Raw genomic sequence first — 16,460 nt, 5'->3', positions numbered from 1 at the left:
ACATTAGAGGTCACAAACAGCCTGTGCCTCACCTGTAGAGCTTTCTTAAAATGCAGATCCTCGGCCCGGCACAGTGGCTCAGGCCTGTAATCCCAGCACTTTGGGAGGCCAAGGCGGGCAGATCACCTGAGGTCGGGAGTTTAAGACCAGCCTGACCAACATGGAGAAATCCCGTCTCTATTAAAAATACAAAATTCGTCGGGCGTGGTGGCACATGCCTGTAATCCCAGCTACTCGGGAGGCTGAGGCAGGAGAATCGCTTGAACCCAGGAGGTGGAGGGTGTGGTGAGCCGAGATCATGCCATTGTACTCCAGCCTGGGCAATAAGAGCAAAAAACTCCATCAAAAAAAAAAAAATGCAGATCCTCAGCCTCTATATGGTAGAAATTCTGATTCATCGAGTCTAGAGCAGGGCCTGGTCTCGGTGACTTTAATAGGCTTCCTAAAAATTCTATACACACCACTTTTACAAACCACTGGGATAAGATATTTGGGAAGACTTACATGTACCTTTTAGAGTTTTGGAATGCTTAACATGGACATAGAAGAAGAAAATATTTAAAAACACAGAAAACTCTAATCCTTTCCTTCCATGGATCCTCAGTTATACCGGGAGCCGCTCTGCCTCCAACATGGCGATCGTTGATGTGAAGATGGTCTCTGGCTTCATTCCCCTGAAGCCAACAGTGAAAACGGTAGGTTTATCATAACCCCAGAATGCCCCGTTTGATTTAATGTTGTATGTATCCCGAGCATAAGACAATACTAATATTAAAATACTATGAAAATCAATCTCTATCAAAGCCTTACGCTTTTTCCAAGCTCAGAAATACAATCACATGTGTTCGTATGAATGCTCGCCGTGTGCACAGTCCTGCGCTAGGACCCGTGACTACAAGAAAAAGATTGTCAGCAGGTGTTTTTCAATGTCTTCTTAGCTCAGAATTTTGTTAAGAAGATAAAACATATGAACATGAACCAGTGAAAAATATGAAAATGACTGGCATAAACTATAAGTATTACAGAAGTTAAAAGAAAAATAGAGCAAGCAAAACAGGAAAAAAACTCCTTATGAAGAAATAGAAACTGAATTGAACTTTGAAATATGAGTAACTACCAAGTTTAGAATACCTAGCTGTCTTTTCATCAGATAAATAACTTTACACATTGGTCTTGTGTCATACTGATATTGAACACTTTATGCCTTTCATTTTTAATTGTGTTACATTATATCTTTGCTTACAAAAAGCATTTGAAGAATTCTATCCTCAGGGTTATTCTGGCAATACAAAATATTTTTTCTGTGGATCCCCCAGGGGTTTCATCTATTTATTAACATTGGTGGTGTTTCAATTTTCTTCAGCTTGAAAGATCTAACCATGTGAGCCGGACAGAAGTCAGCAACAACCATGTCTTGATTTACCTGGATAAGGTAAGAGACCTTCCAGTCCATTTGCAAAAAAAAAAAAAAAAAAAAACTGTAGATAATAATCCTCCAAGGGAACATCTGGGAAGGTAAATGCATTTTAGAAACATCACTTCCATGCTAGAAATTTCAGAATTCTAATGTTAACTCTAAAAGAATGTTCTCCTCTCCTTTATTTATATTTTACCAGGCATTACGGGTAGAAATGGCTTATTAGGATCTTGGGATATGAATATTCCTAAAACCCCATAAGCAAGAAATCTTCACAGAATGTGTTTATTATGTTGACAGGTTATTTTGATACCCAGTAATATAAGGAAGTAGCACTTGTAATTAGTCAATTATTAGTTAATTATCAACATAACAACAATATGAAAGGAAAACAAACTGTCAATCTCCACAAAGACTTGAACCATAAAATAAGACCAGTTCACCAATAAACCAATCTGATTTTATAGATACGTGTGGTAGGAGAGTTTGTTCATGCACATGTTGATGGGAATTATGGTTTACAAATTTTATGAAATTTAAGCCTGGAAAGATCAACCTTTTAGATGCCTCCTTGAGTCTACGCAAGTATTCCTGCAAGACAGAGAAGTGAAGCTATACCAAATCTCTGGATATTTAAAAATGAACACAGTCATCCAATAAAAACTTTGTATCATTTACCCACATGAAAGGAGCTATGTATCGGCATTGACAGAAGTATATGTGTTGTGTTAGTTATTTAAGAAATAATCTGGAGAATTTATCATCCCCTCTGAGAGATTTCTGCACAATTTAATTAAGGACCCTATAGTGTGCTGTAGGATGATAAAGCTTTTCCCCAAAAAACAGGTGAATACTTAAACTAATTCAAAGAGAGAAGAAAGCTTCCTGAAAGGTCATTTAATTGACTTTTGCTTTCCAGGTGTCAAATCAGACACTGAGCTTGTTCTTCACGGTTCTGCAAGATGTCCCAGTAAGAGATCTGAAACCAGCCGTAGTGAAAGTCTATGATTACTACGAGACGGGTGAGTGACAGTGATTTTCACATAGAAATATTTAATTCCTGATCACAGAAATTCAGATTTGGCAGATGTGTTGGGGCTATTTATTACATTAAGTAATTACATTATCACTTCATTTTGTCTCCATCGAGTCTGATGCTCCTCTTTTTGTCTCTTATACACACATTGTAGACACAACCTACATTATACATATATCAACTACTAATACGAAACACCGGTGGGATATTCAGTTCCCTTTTCATCAGATAAATAGACTGTATGACTATGAGATTTAAGTAAGTAGAACATCTGAAGAGTCCTTCAGGAGCTTGGGATAAAAGAAAATATAAAACACTGTATTTGAAAGGAGAATATAAGGTAGCAAGCAATGCATCAATGAGTGATGCTAATGTTTCTGGTACAATACTGTTCTTTCCACAACAGACTCCTTCCTTGGCCTGTATCCCACAGATGTTTGCTTTCTTCCTCACTTCATGTAATGATTTCCGGTTTTTTGTTGGTTTTTTTCTTTTCCAGATGAGTTTGCAGTTGCTGAATACAATGCTCCTTGCAGCAAAGGTAAGTCACTCACACTCCTTCAAAAGGCAGTCAGAGCTCCTTCAGCTTGTCCCCCAAACCTTCTCCTTCATAAAACCCTGGGTAAATATTTGTCAAAAACATCAGGTTACTCACACTGCACATTACTATAGAAAAACACATTTACTGGAGAGGGCCACTGACTCTGTCAAACCTCAGACAGTCCATAGGATTGCTTATGGGTAAAGATTTGTAACAGATTTGGGTTCCCACTGTACTGATTAGGTTTCTTTGGGCACTATGCCACTCAGAACTAAGGGAAAGAATACTCTCTGCTCATGGAGACCCAAGTCTGTCTTAATTTTTTTTCTTTCCAATATCACAGATCTTGGAAATGCTTGAAGACCACAAGGCTGAAAACTGCTTTGCTGGAGTCCTGTTTTCAGAGCTCCACAGAAGACACATGTTTTTGTATCTTTAAAGACTTGATGAATAAACATTTTTTCTGGTCAATGTCTTTTCCTGTTTCCTGTTCATTCAATAAATATCTTTTTACATTTCCATATGATTCCCAATAGAACACCAAGATAAAACTTAAAGGAATCAAGTGCTGAGGGACTTCAGAATACAAAAAAAAAAAAAAAAAAAGATACAGTGATGTTGGTATGAGTAGGCTTCATGTAAGGACTGTGGGGAAAGAAGAAAGAATTGGGTTATATACTAGGAAGGTGGTTATGGAAATACCCTATGAAAAACCCAAAGAGTGAATTTTTATGAGAAAACAAGACTGGCTTCACCAGAAAAGACTTTTTACATTAAAATGAAGTAGAATGGAATACAACATTGAACAGGTCATAATGGGAGGCAGGATAATTGGGACCTGACCTGAATTGGGAGTTGTGTGTCCTGTGTTACCCCAAAATCTGCCACTGATGAGAGTCATCAGTCAGTTAACCTGGGGTCTCAGATTCAATAATAGATGAGCTGAAAGTAATGAAGGGAGGGTTCATGCAGAAGCAAGTTTTCTCAGAAGAAGGAATGTGTATGACTCAAAGTCCAAATAGGAGTATTATACTGGAGCATCTTTCTTCTGGAACTTTAAGCCAGGACGAAAGGATAGCTGTAAGTCAAGGAGATACTCTGATGCAGAAATCAGTTCTCACAACATCTGGTTGATGTCTGATGTCTCACAACATTTCTTTAGTCTATTTTAAAAATATATCATTTTCTTTGCAGTAAGTATTGCAACATATATTTCCATTCTGTGGAAGGAGAAGCAAAAGCTTCAGGAGTTTTTGAAGAAGTTGGAAAGACTGAAGCAGGAGGATTGAGCCAAGAGAGTCTGAGGACAATGCTAGGAGTCCTACTCTTCATTTGGCACAAAAATGACAATGTTTAGTTAGGCAGAAGGTGAGTACGAATTGTATAAACTAAGAACTGGAAAGGACTTTGAAGTTCGAGCAATCCTTAGCTCTGTCTCCAGGCAACACAATAAGAAATAAAAGCTATCACTTTTGTGTGGTGCTTATTCTGTAAGCATTACCCAGATATTAACATATCAGCATCATGGGATCCTTGAGGTGTCACTTTCCTGGCCAGTCTGGTGGCACCTTTGCCTAAGTTTTTCTCTGGGCCCGCTGGGCTACTTCTGCCCACTCGCACTTGCTGGCAACCTGGGTCCCGGATCCAAGAGAGACTGAGACAGGGGTGCAGCGGAGAGGGGCGTGCTAGGGGTGTGTGAGCAAGCGTGGCCACCGTGCAGTCACACACACCAGCTGCTGCCTGGGTTGGGCATCTCCAAGCACCAGCACAGGCTCTCTGTGAGGCGGCTGGAGGAGGCACACAACAAACAGCTTCCCCCTGGACCGGGTGCACCACAAGCAGCTTCCCACAGTGGCACGGGGGAATGCAGTGACATCAACCAGGGCCCCAACGAGAGAGTCACAGCCCGGGCTCAAGGAGCTCCCAGGTCTGGGCTCTCCAGAGGGCCGCGGCTCTTCTCTCGCTGTGGGGAGCAAAGGGCATGTTGCAGCCCTGTTTGTGTTACGGCTCTTTTAGCCTTGCTGTGCGGCTCCTCAAGCAGACAACTGGAGAATGAGACAGATGAGGAGGAGCATTATTCAGCAATGGAACAGAAGGATGAGAAAGACGAAGAGGAAGGAGACCCGCAGTTAGTAGCTCCTTTCCACAGCCAGGGTGTCCTTTCCACAGCCAGGGTGTCCCAACGAGTGTTCAGCTTCTATCAGAAAGGAGACCCTGGAGTGAGCGGCTCCTCTGCAAACAGGTCTTCCCATTGAGTGTTCAGCTTTCAGCAGAGAGGAGGTCCTAGAATGGGTAGTTTCTCTCCACAGGCAGGTCATCCGTTGTCTTCCCATCCTCTCTTCCAATCTAGCTGAGTCCACGTGATTTTATGAGCCTCAGAGGGGAGGAAATGCGTGCTGATTGGTCCATGGGCAGCCACTGGTGGGCCCAGGGAACAGCACCACGAGTTCCCTCTCTGGTCTGCAGGCTTCAGGCCCTCCGCGGCTTGAGGGTGGGGCTTCACTGGGGACCCACCCCCTTCCACCCAGGAACCTGTCTGCCTCCTGCTCCCAGGCTGTTCATGCCAAGGGGCGCCTGTAAGCCAGTGCCCAGCTATCTTCAGCCCCCTCTCGGCCTCCCTCCCATGCTTGTTGGTGCCCAAGTTCCGGAGGGGGCCGAGACGGCAGGGGGCTGGCGTGTCAGTGCTGTCCTGAGCGTGTGCACACTCAGCGAGGCTGTGACAGTACGCAGGCTCGGCCCGATCTTGCCCTGTGATCAGAGCGGGTGCTAACAGTGGAGAGAAGCCAGGCAGCGGGAGCAGGCACCCTCGAGCCCGCAGTGGGCAGGGGGCTTTGCTGGGCCTCCGAGAGCACAGAAATGTCCACAGCCGCGGCAGGGTGGCTGCCGCTGCACCCAGGGAGCTCCTGCTCCACCAGTTGGGAAGGGGCGGGGCTCCTGCTTGTCCCTGGCTCACCTGCTTCTGAGTGTGCAGCTCCGGTGGCGCCTCCTTGCAGCCTGGGGTGATGGGCGGGAGCGGGGCGGGGAGGAGGGGGGCATTCCAGGTCCTCCTTGGGCCTGGGTAGGCGTTCGTAGCAGGGGTGACGTTGCTGCAAGTTCTTCCAGTGGTTCCGGGGCTCAGGGGCAGCCCAGGACTCTCCCTTGCCCGGCTCACGGCCCTGCCTGGGGGGCGCCTCCGGGAGCAGATTGCGGGCCCTGGGGCCTGGCGGTCAGGAGCGTCTAGCTCGGCGGTCACCCCAATGCCCGGCGGACCCTGGAGAAGCGCCCCGGGCGGCACTACTCAGAGCTTTCTCCCAAGGCCCAGGAACGCGGCACTGTAGGGGTGTGCGCGGTGGCCACACCACTGGCCGGGTCCCCAAAGCAGGCCCCGTTCCCACTTCCCACCCCGGCCCAGAAGACTGGCCCAGTTCAGCGCCCTGGGCCCAGCCACCGCGCTTTGTGTGCGAGCACCGCACCTCTCCGGGCCCAACTCCGCCTTGGGGCACCTCTCCGTCTGCCCCTCCGTGCCCGACTACATTGCTCCCCCTCCAGCGGGGGACTCAGCCCGGTCCATCGCGGCGGCTTCCAGGGCGGCAGGCTCCGGGGGGACTCCCGGGGCCGGCTCCAGGGACTGTTCCCCTCCTCCCCACGCCCGCCGCGGCGGGCGGGAGCGGCAACGTAGGGCCAGGGTCCGGAGCGGCGGAGGCTCCGGGCCTGGGAGCAGGTCCCCCCATCCGGCAACGCGAGGATGGTGGCGGCAGAGTCGGCTGCCTTGGGGTCGCTGCAGCTGGCGTGATGGCAGCTCTGGACGCCCCACTGCAGCCACCATCAGCCTTGTGAAATAGGTACTACCTTACCAAATGAGGAAACTGAGGCAGAGACATGTAATTTGCCCAAAGTTACTAAGCTAGTAAGTGACAAAGCTAGAATTCAAGACCAAGAAGTCTAGCTTCCACGCTCTTAACTTCCAACCATGGTGACACTTCAAACAACTTCAGACAAAAAGGCCAGGAGACAGCATATTTCAGAGCTTAATAAACATTATAATTAGCTGTCAAATTATGTATCAATCCAGGGCACAGAACTTAAAAGAAATCAGAGTATGGCTATGGGAACAAGACAACAGGATTATAATAAATTTTACCTCTTAGTTCTAGTTTCTTTGTTCATATGGAAATCGTTACTGAAAATGTACTTTAAGGATATGCTTGTTGCAAATCATTAGCTGTATCACTGACCAAGAGTGTTTATTCCTGAAATACTAACTGATTGTCTACTATCTGCCAGGCACAGTATCCCATGCTATAATACAAAATTAAACAAAATAGGATTCCTCCCTTAGAAAAACTCACCGCAGAGTAAAATAAAAAGATACACTTCTGGGTCATTATAATGATCAGGTGCTCAAGTTATTCATTGCCCCGGTGGACTGGAGATACAATGGCCTTCTCAAGTTTTGGGGTATTACACTCAAATTCATATGTGATACTGGAGAAAGGGCCTAATTACAACTAAAAATGGATTTCCCACCAGCCTGGTGGCATAGGAATCTTAGAATTAAAATTACGTGGAATTTTAAAAAGTAACGTATCTTCTATATCTGATTTTGTGAACTGAAGTTTATTCTTTATAGGAAAGCATATGGATACATGACAGGAAATGAAATGGAGACTTGTTGGGGTCAGTTTTATATAGAGTTTGTATTTTATTTTGAAATATGATATGGTGCTATTCTCTTGCATTTTCTTATATGTGACTCACCACCAACCCTATATTCCCCCATTTCAGGCCAGTTGGTCATAAGCATCCATTTGCCTCAGAGAATATTGGGATGTTATGACAAGAATACAAAGTTGGAAAGAAATACAATGTTTGAGTTTACCCTGCAAGAATAAAAAGAATATAATGGTTTTAAATTTATTTAGACCCTATTGTTTAATCAAGAATTCTAGCCAGGAGCAGTGGCTCATGCCTGTAATCCCAATGCTTTGGGAGGCCAAGGCAGGAGGATCGTTTGAGGCCAAGAGTTTGAGACCAGCCTGGGCAAATCATTGCTCAAGAAAAAAAGGTCTTATTTAGTCTTTTAGTCTTTACAACTTTTTTTTCCTATTATGGAGTATTCTCTCGAATACTTTATGTCCATCCACGTTGTCTGAGACATGGCACTTTAACATTCTGGTTATGCCGTAGCTGTCATTTTACCCTAAGCCATTAGTAGTACTGATCCACATAAAATTGGGCTATTTAGGTGTTTAATTGTTTAAATGTATAATATATCTGATATATTTATATATTGTATAAAAAATCACCTAACATAATAGATATTTAATATATCTGCTATATATATCATATAACATATAATATAATAAATAATTTATGTTTATTATAAATGATAATATAATATACTATAATTTAAATATAATATAAATTATAATATAATATACTATAATATAAAATATAATAAATACATAAAATATAATAAATATAAAAATAAATAAATATATAAATATATCAGATATATTATACATCTATTGTGTTAGGTGATTTTGCCCAACTGTAGGCTAACGTAAGTGTTCAGAGCATGTTTAAGGTAGGATAGGCTAAGCTATCATGTTCTACGGGTTAGGTATAGTCAATGTATTTTTTTTTTTGAGACAGAGTCTCACTCTGTCACCCAAACTGGAATTAATATATTATACATTTAATATATAATACCTTAATAATTATATAAATGTATTTTATTTTAAATTATATCCTAAATATCATCCCTCTCAATATATAAGGTCCAAAATTTATCCTTGAACTCTCTTGATGTTTCTGTTACTGTTGGGTATTTGGAGTATTTTGGGTCTGTTCATGAACATGGTAAATACACCGTTAGGACAAGACACTGTTTAAAAGAAAATATCCACATAGTCTTTTTTATAAATTATAAACACATTCAAGAAATAATTTGTAGTAATCACATTGGTTATTTTCTTTTCACTGGGGATCATTCAAGAAAGAAGAGAAAAAAAATTCCCCTTTATTTCTTATATTTTATGGGCGTATAATCTGCCAACTATGAAGGGCATCACTGACTTCATTCCAAGTTTTAGCAAGAGGGAGAAGAAAAAGACTGTATCAAATAGGATAACGTCTTTACTCATGTACTTAATGTCACACAACAATGAAGAGAATGTTTGCAACTTTATTAAGGTAACCTATATTATCCATTAATATGCCTTGTGAATTATTTAGGATTAATAGAATACTATATTGGTAAATAGAGTACATACATTTACATATAATAAATATAGTACATAGTAAATACATTGCACTACTCAGCCTTGCTATGCTGAAGAGTATGAGAAACAAAATTCAAAGTCTTCAAAGAATAAAATTATACTATTCACTACTGCACTGAGTATTCTGTAACTCTTCTTGGTTAGGTAAAACTATAATGTCATGACTTAGGTATTCTACTTTTATATAATTTTTAAATATTTACGTTTGGTTGGGTAATCATTCTTTTTCCAGGACATGGGCTTAGAGGTGTTCACCAACTTGAAGATCAAACGTACCAAATTTTGTCCTTACTATATAGTGTTCCATGATCTAGGTAAAATAAGAAATCAGTTTATGTTTTAGAATAAATGCTAATTATTTAGCAAAGATGATAAAAATGAAATGGTGCAGCAGGCCTATTGCCCGTATGAGAGAGACAGAACCCAATATTGCATGGGCCAAATTAATCACCCAAAGTCATGTAGATGGTAAGTTGCAGAACCAGAACTGAAGCCACTTCTTTTGATGTGTTAGACACAACATTGCCACCCAACAACAACAATAAAAAGACAATAAGATAAAATGTAATAATTATTACAATAGGTGTACAATGTACACACAAGAAGATAACGCTTCTGTGGAATATAAAAATTTTTCATAAAGAAGATGCATCATGTGGAACAGAGAGAATTTTGACACATGTATGAGAGGTAGCAGAGGGAAAAAAAAACCATTTGAAGCAAAGGGAAGAGTATCAAGAGAAAGAAAACCATTTTTAAGTCAAATTACACTGCAAATAAAGTATAGTTACTCCATTGGCTAACTCCTTCCTTTTTAAACTTTCAGTTTTGCTCTTAGACTATTTACTTTCAGAGTCCACAGTCAAATATTTTCCCCTCTGATTGTATCCCCCCTTTTCAACACTCTCTGAAATATCATCTTTCAATAGATTATTTTTATTGCCATCGTTTTTTTAAAAGACTGAATTAGGAGCTAAAAGGCCTCTTCTTCAGGCCTCAATCTCATTAGTAAAAATGAAAGAGTCAACATAATTTTTTCTAAATTCCCTTCTTACATTATACAATAATATTCTAAATTCCCTTCTTGTATTATACAATGATGATTGAGATATTCATATGAGATATGATGTTATAACAACACATTTCCAGAATAATGACTACTTCCCTATAGTCTTTGATTTCTAAGCAACATTAAAGCACTAGTCTATAAACTCATGGCACAGCCAACCCAATTTCAAAACAGCATTCCTTTTTTTCCAAAATATAACCTTATACAATGCATTTCAAGCAGAAGATGATACAGATTTTGAACATGTGTTTCTCAAATGATTGAATTGCAAGGGTAGACATGTAATTAGGTTTACTGGTAAATAATAAAGGAAAAGACAATAATAATGAGTCTTACCTTGCCACCCAGGCTGGAGTGCAGTGGTGCAATCACAGGTTATTGCGGCCTCAAACTCCTGGACTCAAGTGATCTTCCCACCTCAGCTTCCTGAGTAGCTGGGACTACAGGCACGTGCCACCATACTCAGGTAAATTTTTTTTATTTTTGTAGAGATGAGATCTTGCTATGTGTTGAAGGGGTGTTGAATTTTACTGAGGGCCTTGAGTGAGACCCTTACTCAAACTCGACACTTCATTTTCATCAATGAAGTGTACATTACCCAAGTCCTCACATGGCTCTCCCAGAAGCAGAAGGACAATGGCTATTTCAGGACTTCCAGATCACTGTTCAACAATGCCACGAAGATCATCTCTTTTGTGTGCTAGTTATGAATCTGCTGACTCACCAGTCCATGGCGATTTCTCTAAGGGTGAAGACATGTAAGAAGAAGGTGCAAGAAAATTCCTAAAGGAAAGGACTGGAAAATATGAAAGGACAACAGCAAAGGAGAAAAAAGCCACTCGCCAAGGAAAAAGAAATGGAATCTAGGTTGAGAGTGGAACTTTGAACAGTGGGAATATAGATGAGAGGAACTGTCAATCAAAGAAGAGAGAACAGTAGATTAACCCTGTGTCCTACGGATCCCCCCCCCCCCCCCCCACCCCACCCCCCCCCCCCCCCCCCAGGAATCATAGAAGAAAACAGATTAACCATGAAGAGAGAGGACATCTTTAAAGGTTTCCTGATGTAGAGTTAATTTCTCTTTCTCTCTCTTATATTCGCAAAGAAGAGTAGAAGATGAAATGACCCTCTCTGCCTACATCACCATATCCCTTCTGGAGATTCGTCTCCCAGTCACTGTAGGTACCACATTCATTTCCCAGCTTCCTACACTGCTATGAAACCCAGTGACCTATGGTTATATTACCAGAGGTTGGTATAAGGTTATAATCATATTGCCTATGGTTATACTATTAATAACACTCCTCTACAAGTCAAGTGACAGCTTTTCTTTTGCACAACACTATGCATCATATTTGTCGTTCCTTCAGGAGGATCCACTTGTTCAATAAAGCCCTGGATTATGTGCCAAAACCAATCCATCCAAAGCACACGGCCTTTAGCCTTGCTTTTGTCAGTTTACATTTTAATCAGAAAGCAATTCTTTTTATTTTTTAAAAAAGAGTGATTCCTAAAAAGATGGTCAGGGAATAGATAAATGGATGGATGGATGGATAGATAGATAGATAGATAGATAGATAGATAGATAGATAGATATGAAAAAGCACTGGTATCACCTATCTTATAGTCTTTATGTTTATTCTAGGACCTGGCAGGACCCCTTTTTATATAAGTCAAAATACCATCATTCGGTCTTCACCCTGTTGTCAGTAATGCCCTATTCTGCCTGGAGTCAGCCTGGAAGTCAGCAAGGGAAGGGACCCATGGCAGCCATGTCTACACCAGGGCACTGCCGGCCTATGCTTTTGCCCTGGCAGGTAACCAGGACAAGAGGAGAGAGATACTGAAATCCCTTGATGAGGGCCAGGAGTTCAAGACCAACCTGGCAAACAGAGCAAGACCCCATCTCTATTAAAAACAACAATTCTATTTTTCTAACAGAAAAAAGATTCCCAATTCAACAACACTCTTCAGAAACTTTATCTGGCAGCTACTCAGGAGATTGAAATGGGAGGATCACATGAAGCCCAGGAATTCAAAACCAGTCTGGGCAACATAGTGAGATACTATCTCATAAAAAAATAAAAAATAAAAAAAGTTTTACTTGGAATAGAACCCATGACTCTGGTAATAAATACAAAATCCTTCAAACTCGTTTAAAGGAATTTAATCCCAGCTTCTCTGATGAAAAGAAGAAATCATATTCACAATTTGATCCATCATCAATAGACACATTAAATGTGTTTCATAAAAGCAAGACGTATGAATTAAGCAAAATCATATTCAAGTAACCACAGGAAATGTAAATACAGATACTGTCTCTTACCTAGAGAAATCTTATAGTCTAATTGTGAAGATAGTCTTCACATGACAGAAAAGGATCATCATTAATCCAAAACACATAAGTTATAAAGAAGTGACATATACCAGCAATTCTAAAATCTGGTTAGCACCCTTTGTAGAATTTATTTTAAAATGCAGATTTCCAGGTCTCATCAATAAAGATTTAATTTATTATTTCTGAGGATGTACTCAGACATCTGTATTTTTTTTTGTTTTTTGTTTTTTGAGAAGGAATCTCACTCTGTTGCCCAGGCTGGAATGCAATGGCACGATCTCAGCTCACTACAACCTCTGCCTCCTAGGTTCAAGCAATTTGTCTGCCTCAGCCTCCCTAGTAGCTGGGACTATAGGCACCCACCACCACATCCAGCTAACAGGTATCAATGTTTTTAATGAACTCTTTAGGTGGTTCTGTTATGCAGTTAGTTTTCAGAACCATTCACAATGACAGTAAAGGCGATTTATTTCCAGGAATGAAAAGATCACTGAGGACACAGGAATAGTTAGCAAAGCTATTTAAAGATGCCGGGGCTGGCTGGGCATGGTGGCTCACACCTGTAACCCCAACACTTTGGGAGGCCAAGTGTCCGGAGCTGCACGCCCCGGCCATAGCGAATAATAATTAACGATTAAAACGCCTGAGCTCTATTCATTTCCACCTTCTACCTCCTCCCTATCTTTGCCTTTTTTCCCCTGTACTAATACCTCGTTAAAGATGGCGCTCTTCCTGCTTCTTCTTCACTCACTTTTCCCAGGCCCGGGAAAATTGTTACTTAATAGCGCAAGCGCAACATGACGTCCGACCGGGGAAACCGAAACTAACCTGGCCACGCCCTCGGCAATGAGATCATTTCCGCCTTAGCCCAACCCCTTCCCTTCCAAGTGTATATAAGGCAGTGCATTACCGCCATTAAACGAGACTTGATCAGAGCACTGTCTTGTCTTCATTTCTCATGTCTCTTGTTCCCCAAATTCCCACCCCCTCCTCCAGGGCCTACACTGACTATCCCGCGGGCCGGGATAGCCAAGGCTGGTGGATCGCCTGAGTTCAGAGGTTCAATACCAGCCCAGGCAACATGGTGAAACCCCATCTCTACCAAAAGCACAAAAATTAGCCGGGCATAGTGGCATGCACCTGTGGTCCCAGCTACTCAGGAGACTGAGGTGGGAGGATAGCTGGAGCCTGGGAAGTCTAAGCTGCAGTGATCAGTGATCATGCCACTGTACTCCAGCCTGGGTGACAGAGCAAGAACCTGTCTCAACATACATATGTGCATACATACATACATGCATACATACATACATGCATAAAATTAAAAATATAAATAAAGATGTCAGGGCTTATGTGGAACCTTAACACAGAGCAAGATTCAAAAGATAGGCTTATTTCTTTTCTTTCTTATATCTATAGTTACACAGGAAGCTGTCTAGTCTTAGATATATCCAAGATGATATCTGGTTTTATCCACTGAAACTCACAGTGAAAACGGTAAATAGGTGCTAGGTGTTTGGATTTTTTTAATCTCATGTAAGAATATAGCAGCAGTATCCTAATAATGTTAAGCAACATTGGTCATAATCTAAGGAAACTGAATTCATATAGTACCAACTATATGTTTAGCATTGTGCTAGGTGCTGATACAAGAAATATAAGGAAGGTGGGCCTGCATTCTAGATAAAATTATTAAACATGGGTAGCCAAAACTGTCAAATGACATTTCAGGGCAAGATATAATTAAGTACCAAAATCATTGGCATAGTGTTTAAGAACTGTGAAAGTGTAAAGAAAGCTGAGATGAACGGCAGTGTAGAGACAGGTGTTTTCACAGATCAGCTCAGATGACTAGCTATCCAGTGTGAGGATACTTCTCCCTCACCTTCAAACAAACGCCAAACATGCCTATTACTTAATCCTATGAATATTCAACCTTATATGTAATGTGGTGGTATTCATAATACCCTGTATATGTTTTCATCTTACTGGACAAGTGTCTTCGAACTCATTTAAGTAAATGTAACCCCAGCTTTGTTTATATATAGACTTCTTCAGTCTCACAGTCTATTTGTCTCTTTTTACCCCACAGGCTTTCTTTATTCAGTAACACTGGGGATTTCTCTTATTTTCCTCAGCTTGAAAGATCTAGCCACATGAGCAGGACAGAAGTGCACAAGCACCATATCTCGATTTCTGTGGACCAGGTGGGGCCCCTGCCAGCCTTGCTAGACAGACCCAGGTGAACAGTCCTTCTAGGGGGTCTCATTACCAGGGAAGCATGTGGTACGAGAAGAGCAGTCATCAGGAAGGCCATTTGGAAAAGCACATCCTCTCTGTTCACGTGAGATATTTTACATCCTCATTCCTCATCGCAAGCTTCCTGGGACTTGGAATGTCAGAGACAAGAGTGTTGGGGGAGGCCAGTGTGTATGGATTTGTTTATATTAAAATGAGAATATGAATATTTCTGTGTACTTCAGATAAACACTCTTTTCCTTAAATAAGCCTCGTCATCCATGTTGAAAGTTGGTAATCAAGGATAGGAAGTGTTTCCAAGGGTTGTCAGTGATTAAATCAAGCTTACCTTAACATACATGTATGAGAGAAGTTAGACAAAAGATAGATAAATAGATAATAGATAGATAAGGTAGATGGTAGATTAGATAGATACAGATGATAGATATGCTATCAGTCTAGATATATTAATCACAGTCAGTCTTATAGTGTAATTTCATGAACTTCATTAGCAACACAAGAACAACACCTGATGTGTGTCTGTTTCCTGAATATTTGGAAATATTAATATTAATATAGATAGAGTCAGCTTGCCAGTATAAATAATCTATCTCTCACTATAGGCAGAGCCATGCGTTGGATATTATAGGGGAATATACATTATTTTAATCATTTAAAAGACTAATAAATTTCTAATCTACTCTCAGGAGCCTCTGCTCAAGTTCCTGAAGTTCCAACTCTGAAATCCACATTACCATCCAACTGCTTCCTATGTGAGCCGTTAGGGAGCCCGATGAACTGGAGAATGAATCTTACCAGCTCACTAAAAAATTATCTTTCAAAGGATGAAGACTGATGCTAAAGAAAAAGAGATGAGGCCTCCCTGGTTCCGAATTTTTGCTCCTTCTTTTCCTAGGTTACGGATCAAACACTGACCTTTTCTTTCACTCTTCTGCAAGACACCCCCATAAGAAAGTTGGAACCTGCTTTTGTTAAAGCCTATGATTACTATGAGACACGTGAGCTAAACAGAATCTTAGATAAATTCAGTTCTCTCCAGCGTAGTGTCTTTGATGGGAAAATAAAAGCCAATTTGTTTGAGTTTTTTTTCTTTTTCACTTTATATAGATTTAGGGGGTACAAATAAGGTTTTGTTACATGGCTACATTGCATAGTGGTGAAGTCTGGGCTTAGAGTGTAACCATCACCCAATTAGAGTACATTGTACTCATTAAGTGATTCTCATCCTTCATGCCCTCTCACCTTCCCACTCTTCTGAGTCTCCAATATCTGTTATCTCACCCTCTATGTCCATGTGTACAAATTATTTAGCTCCCACTTATAAGTGAGAATGTGAAGTATTTGACCTCTTGTTTCTGAGTTATTTCACTTGAGATAGTAGCAACATGGGTGGAAGTGGAGGCCAAACCTCAATTATTAAAGGAATTAAAGTGTGGTAAACCCTTGTGCATCTTGTTTTCAGTTTAATCTGTCTCCATACCTTATTTTTTCCTCCTTGACCTACAAAACTACAGCAAAAACTACCTGTAATATACACGTA

The 16,460-nt window shown here is 41.1% G+C and overlaps 2 protein-coding genes across 3 annotated transcripts in view; both read left to right on the top strand.

Moving 5' to 3' along the window:
• Positions 1-3,465, top strand: part of LOC126931412 (alpha-2-macroglobulin) — a 46,714-nt gene extending 43,249 nt beyond the window's left edge. Inside the window, exons 32-36 of one of the 2 annotated variants that reach the window (XM_050749597.1) lie at positions 605-695; positions 1,364-1,432; positions 2,337-2,439; positions 2,953-2,994; positions 3,338-3,465. In XM_050749597.1, coding sequence (XP_050605554.1) covers positions 605-695; positions 1,364-1,432; positions 2,337-2,439; positions 2,953-2,994; positions 3,338-3,354 — 322 coding nt within the window. In that variant the 3' untranslated portion in view covers positions 3,355-3,465. Of the gene's footprint in view, positions 1-604; positions 696-1,363; positions 1,433-2,336; positions 2,440-2,952 lie in introns of both variants that reach the window. The other variant, XM_050749595.1, reaches the window with a different exon arrangement.
• Positions 3,466-5,383: 1,918 nt separating this feature from the next.
• Positions 5,384-6,810, top strand: LOC126930495 (putative uncharacterized protein encoded by LINC00612). Its single transcript, XM_050747564.1, is given in 3 exon segments — positions 5,384-5,485; positions 6,312-6,622; positions 6,624-6,810. Coding segments are annotated over 3 exon segments (600 nt in total).
• The last annotated feature ends 9,650 nt before the right edge of the window (positions 6,811-16,460 follow it).

This window comes from Macaca thibetana, chromosome 11 (genome assembly GCF_024542745.1).
Source record: "Macaca thibetana thibetana isolate TM-01 chromosome 11, ASM2454274v1, whole genome shotgun sequence".
Classification (NCBI taxonomy): domain Eukaryota; kingdom Metazoa; phylum Chordata; class Mammalia; order Primates; family Cercopithecidae; genus Macaca; species Macaca thibetana.
The sequence above is the reverse complement of the archived record's forward strand: the minus strand, read 5'-3'. Positions and strand labels throughout refer to the sequence as shown.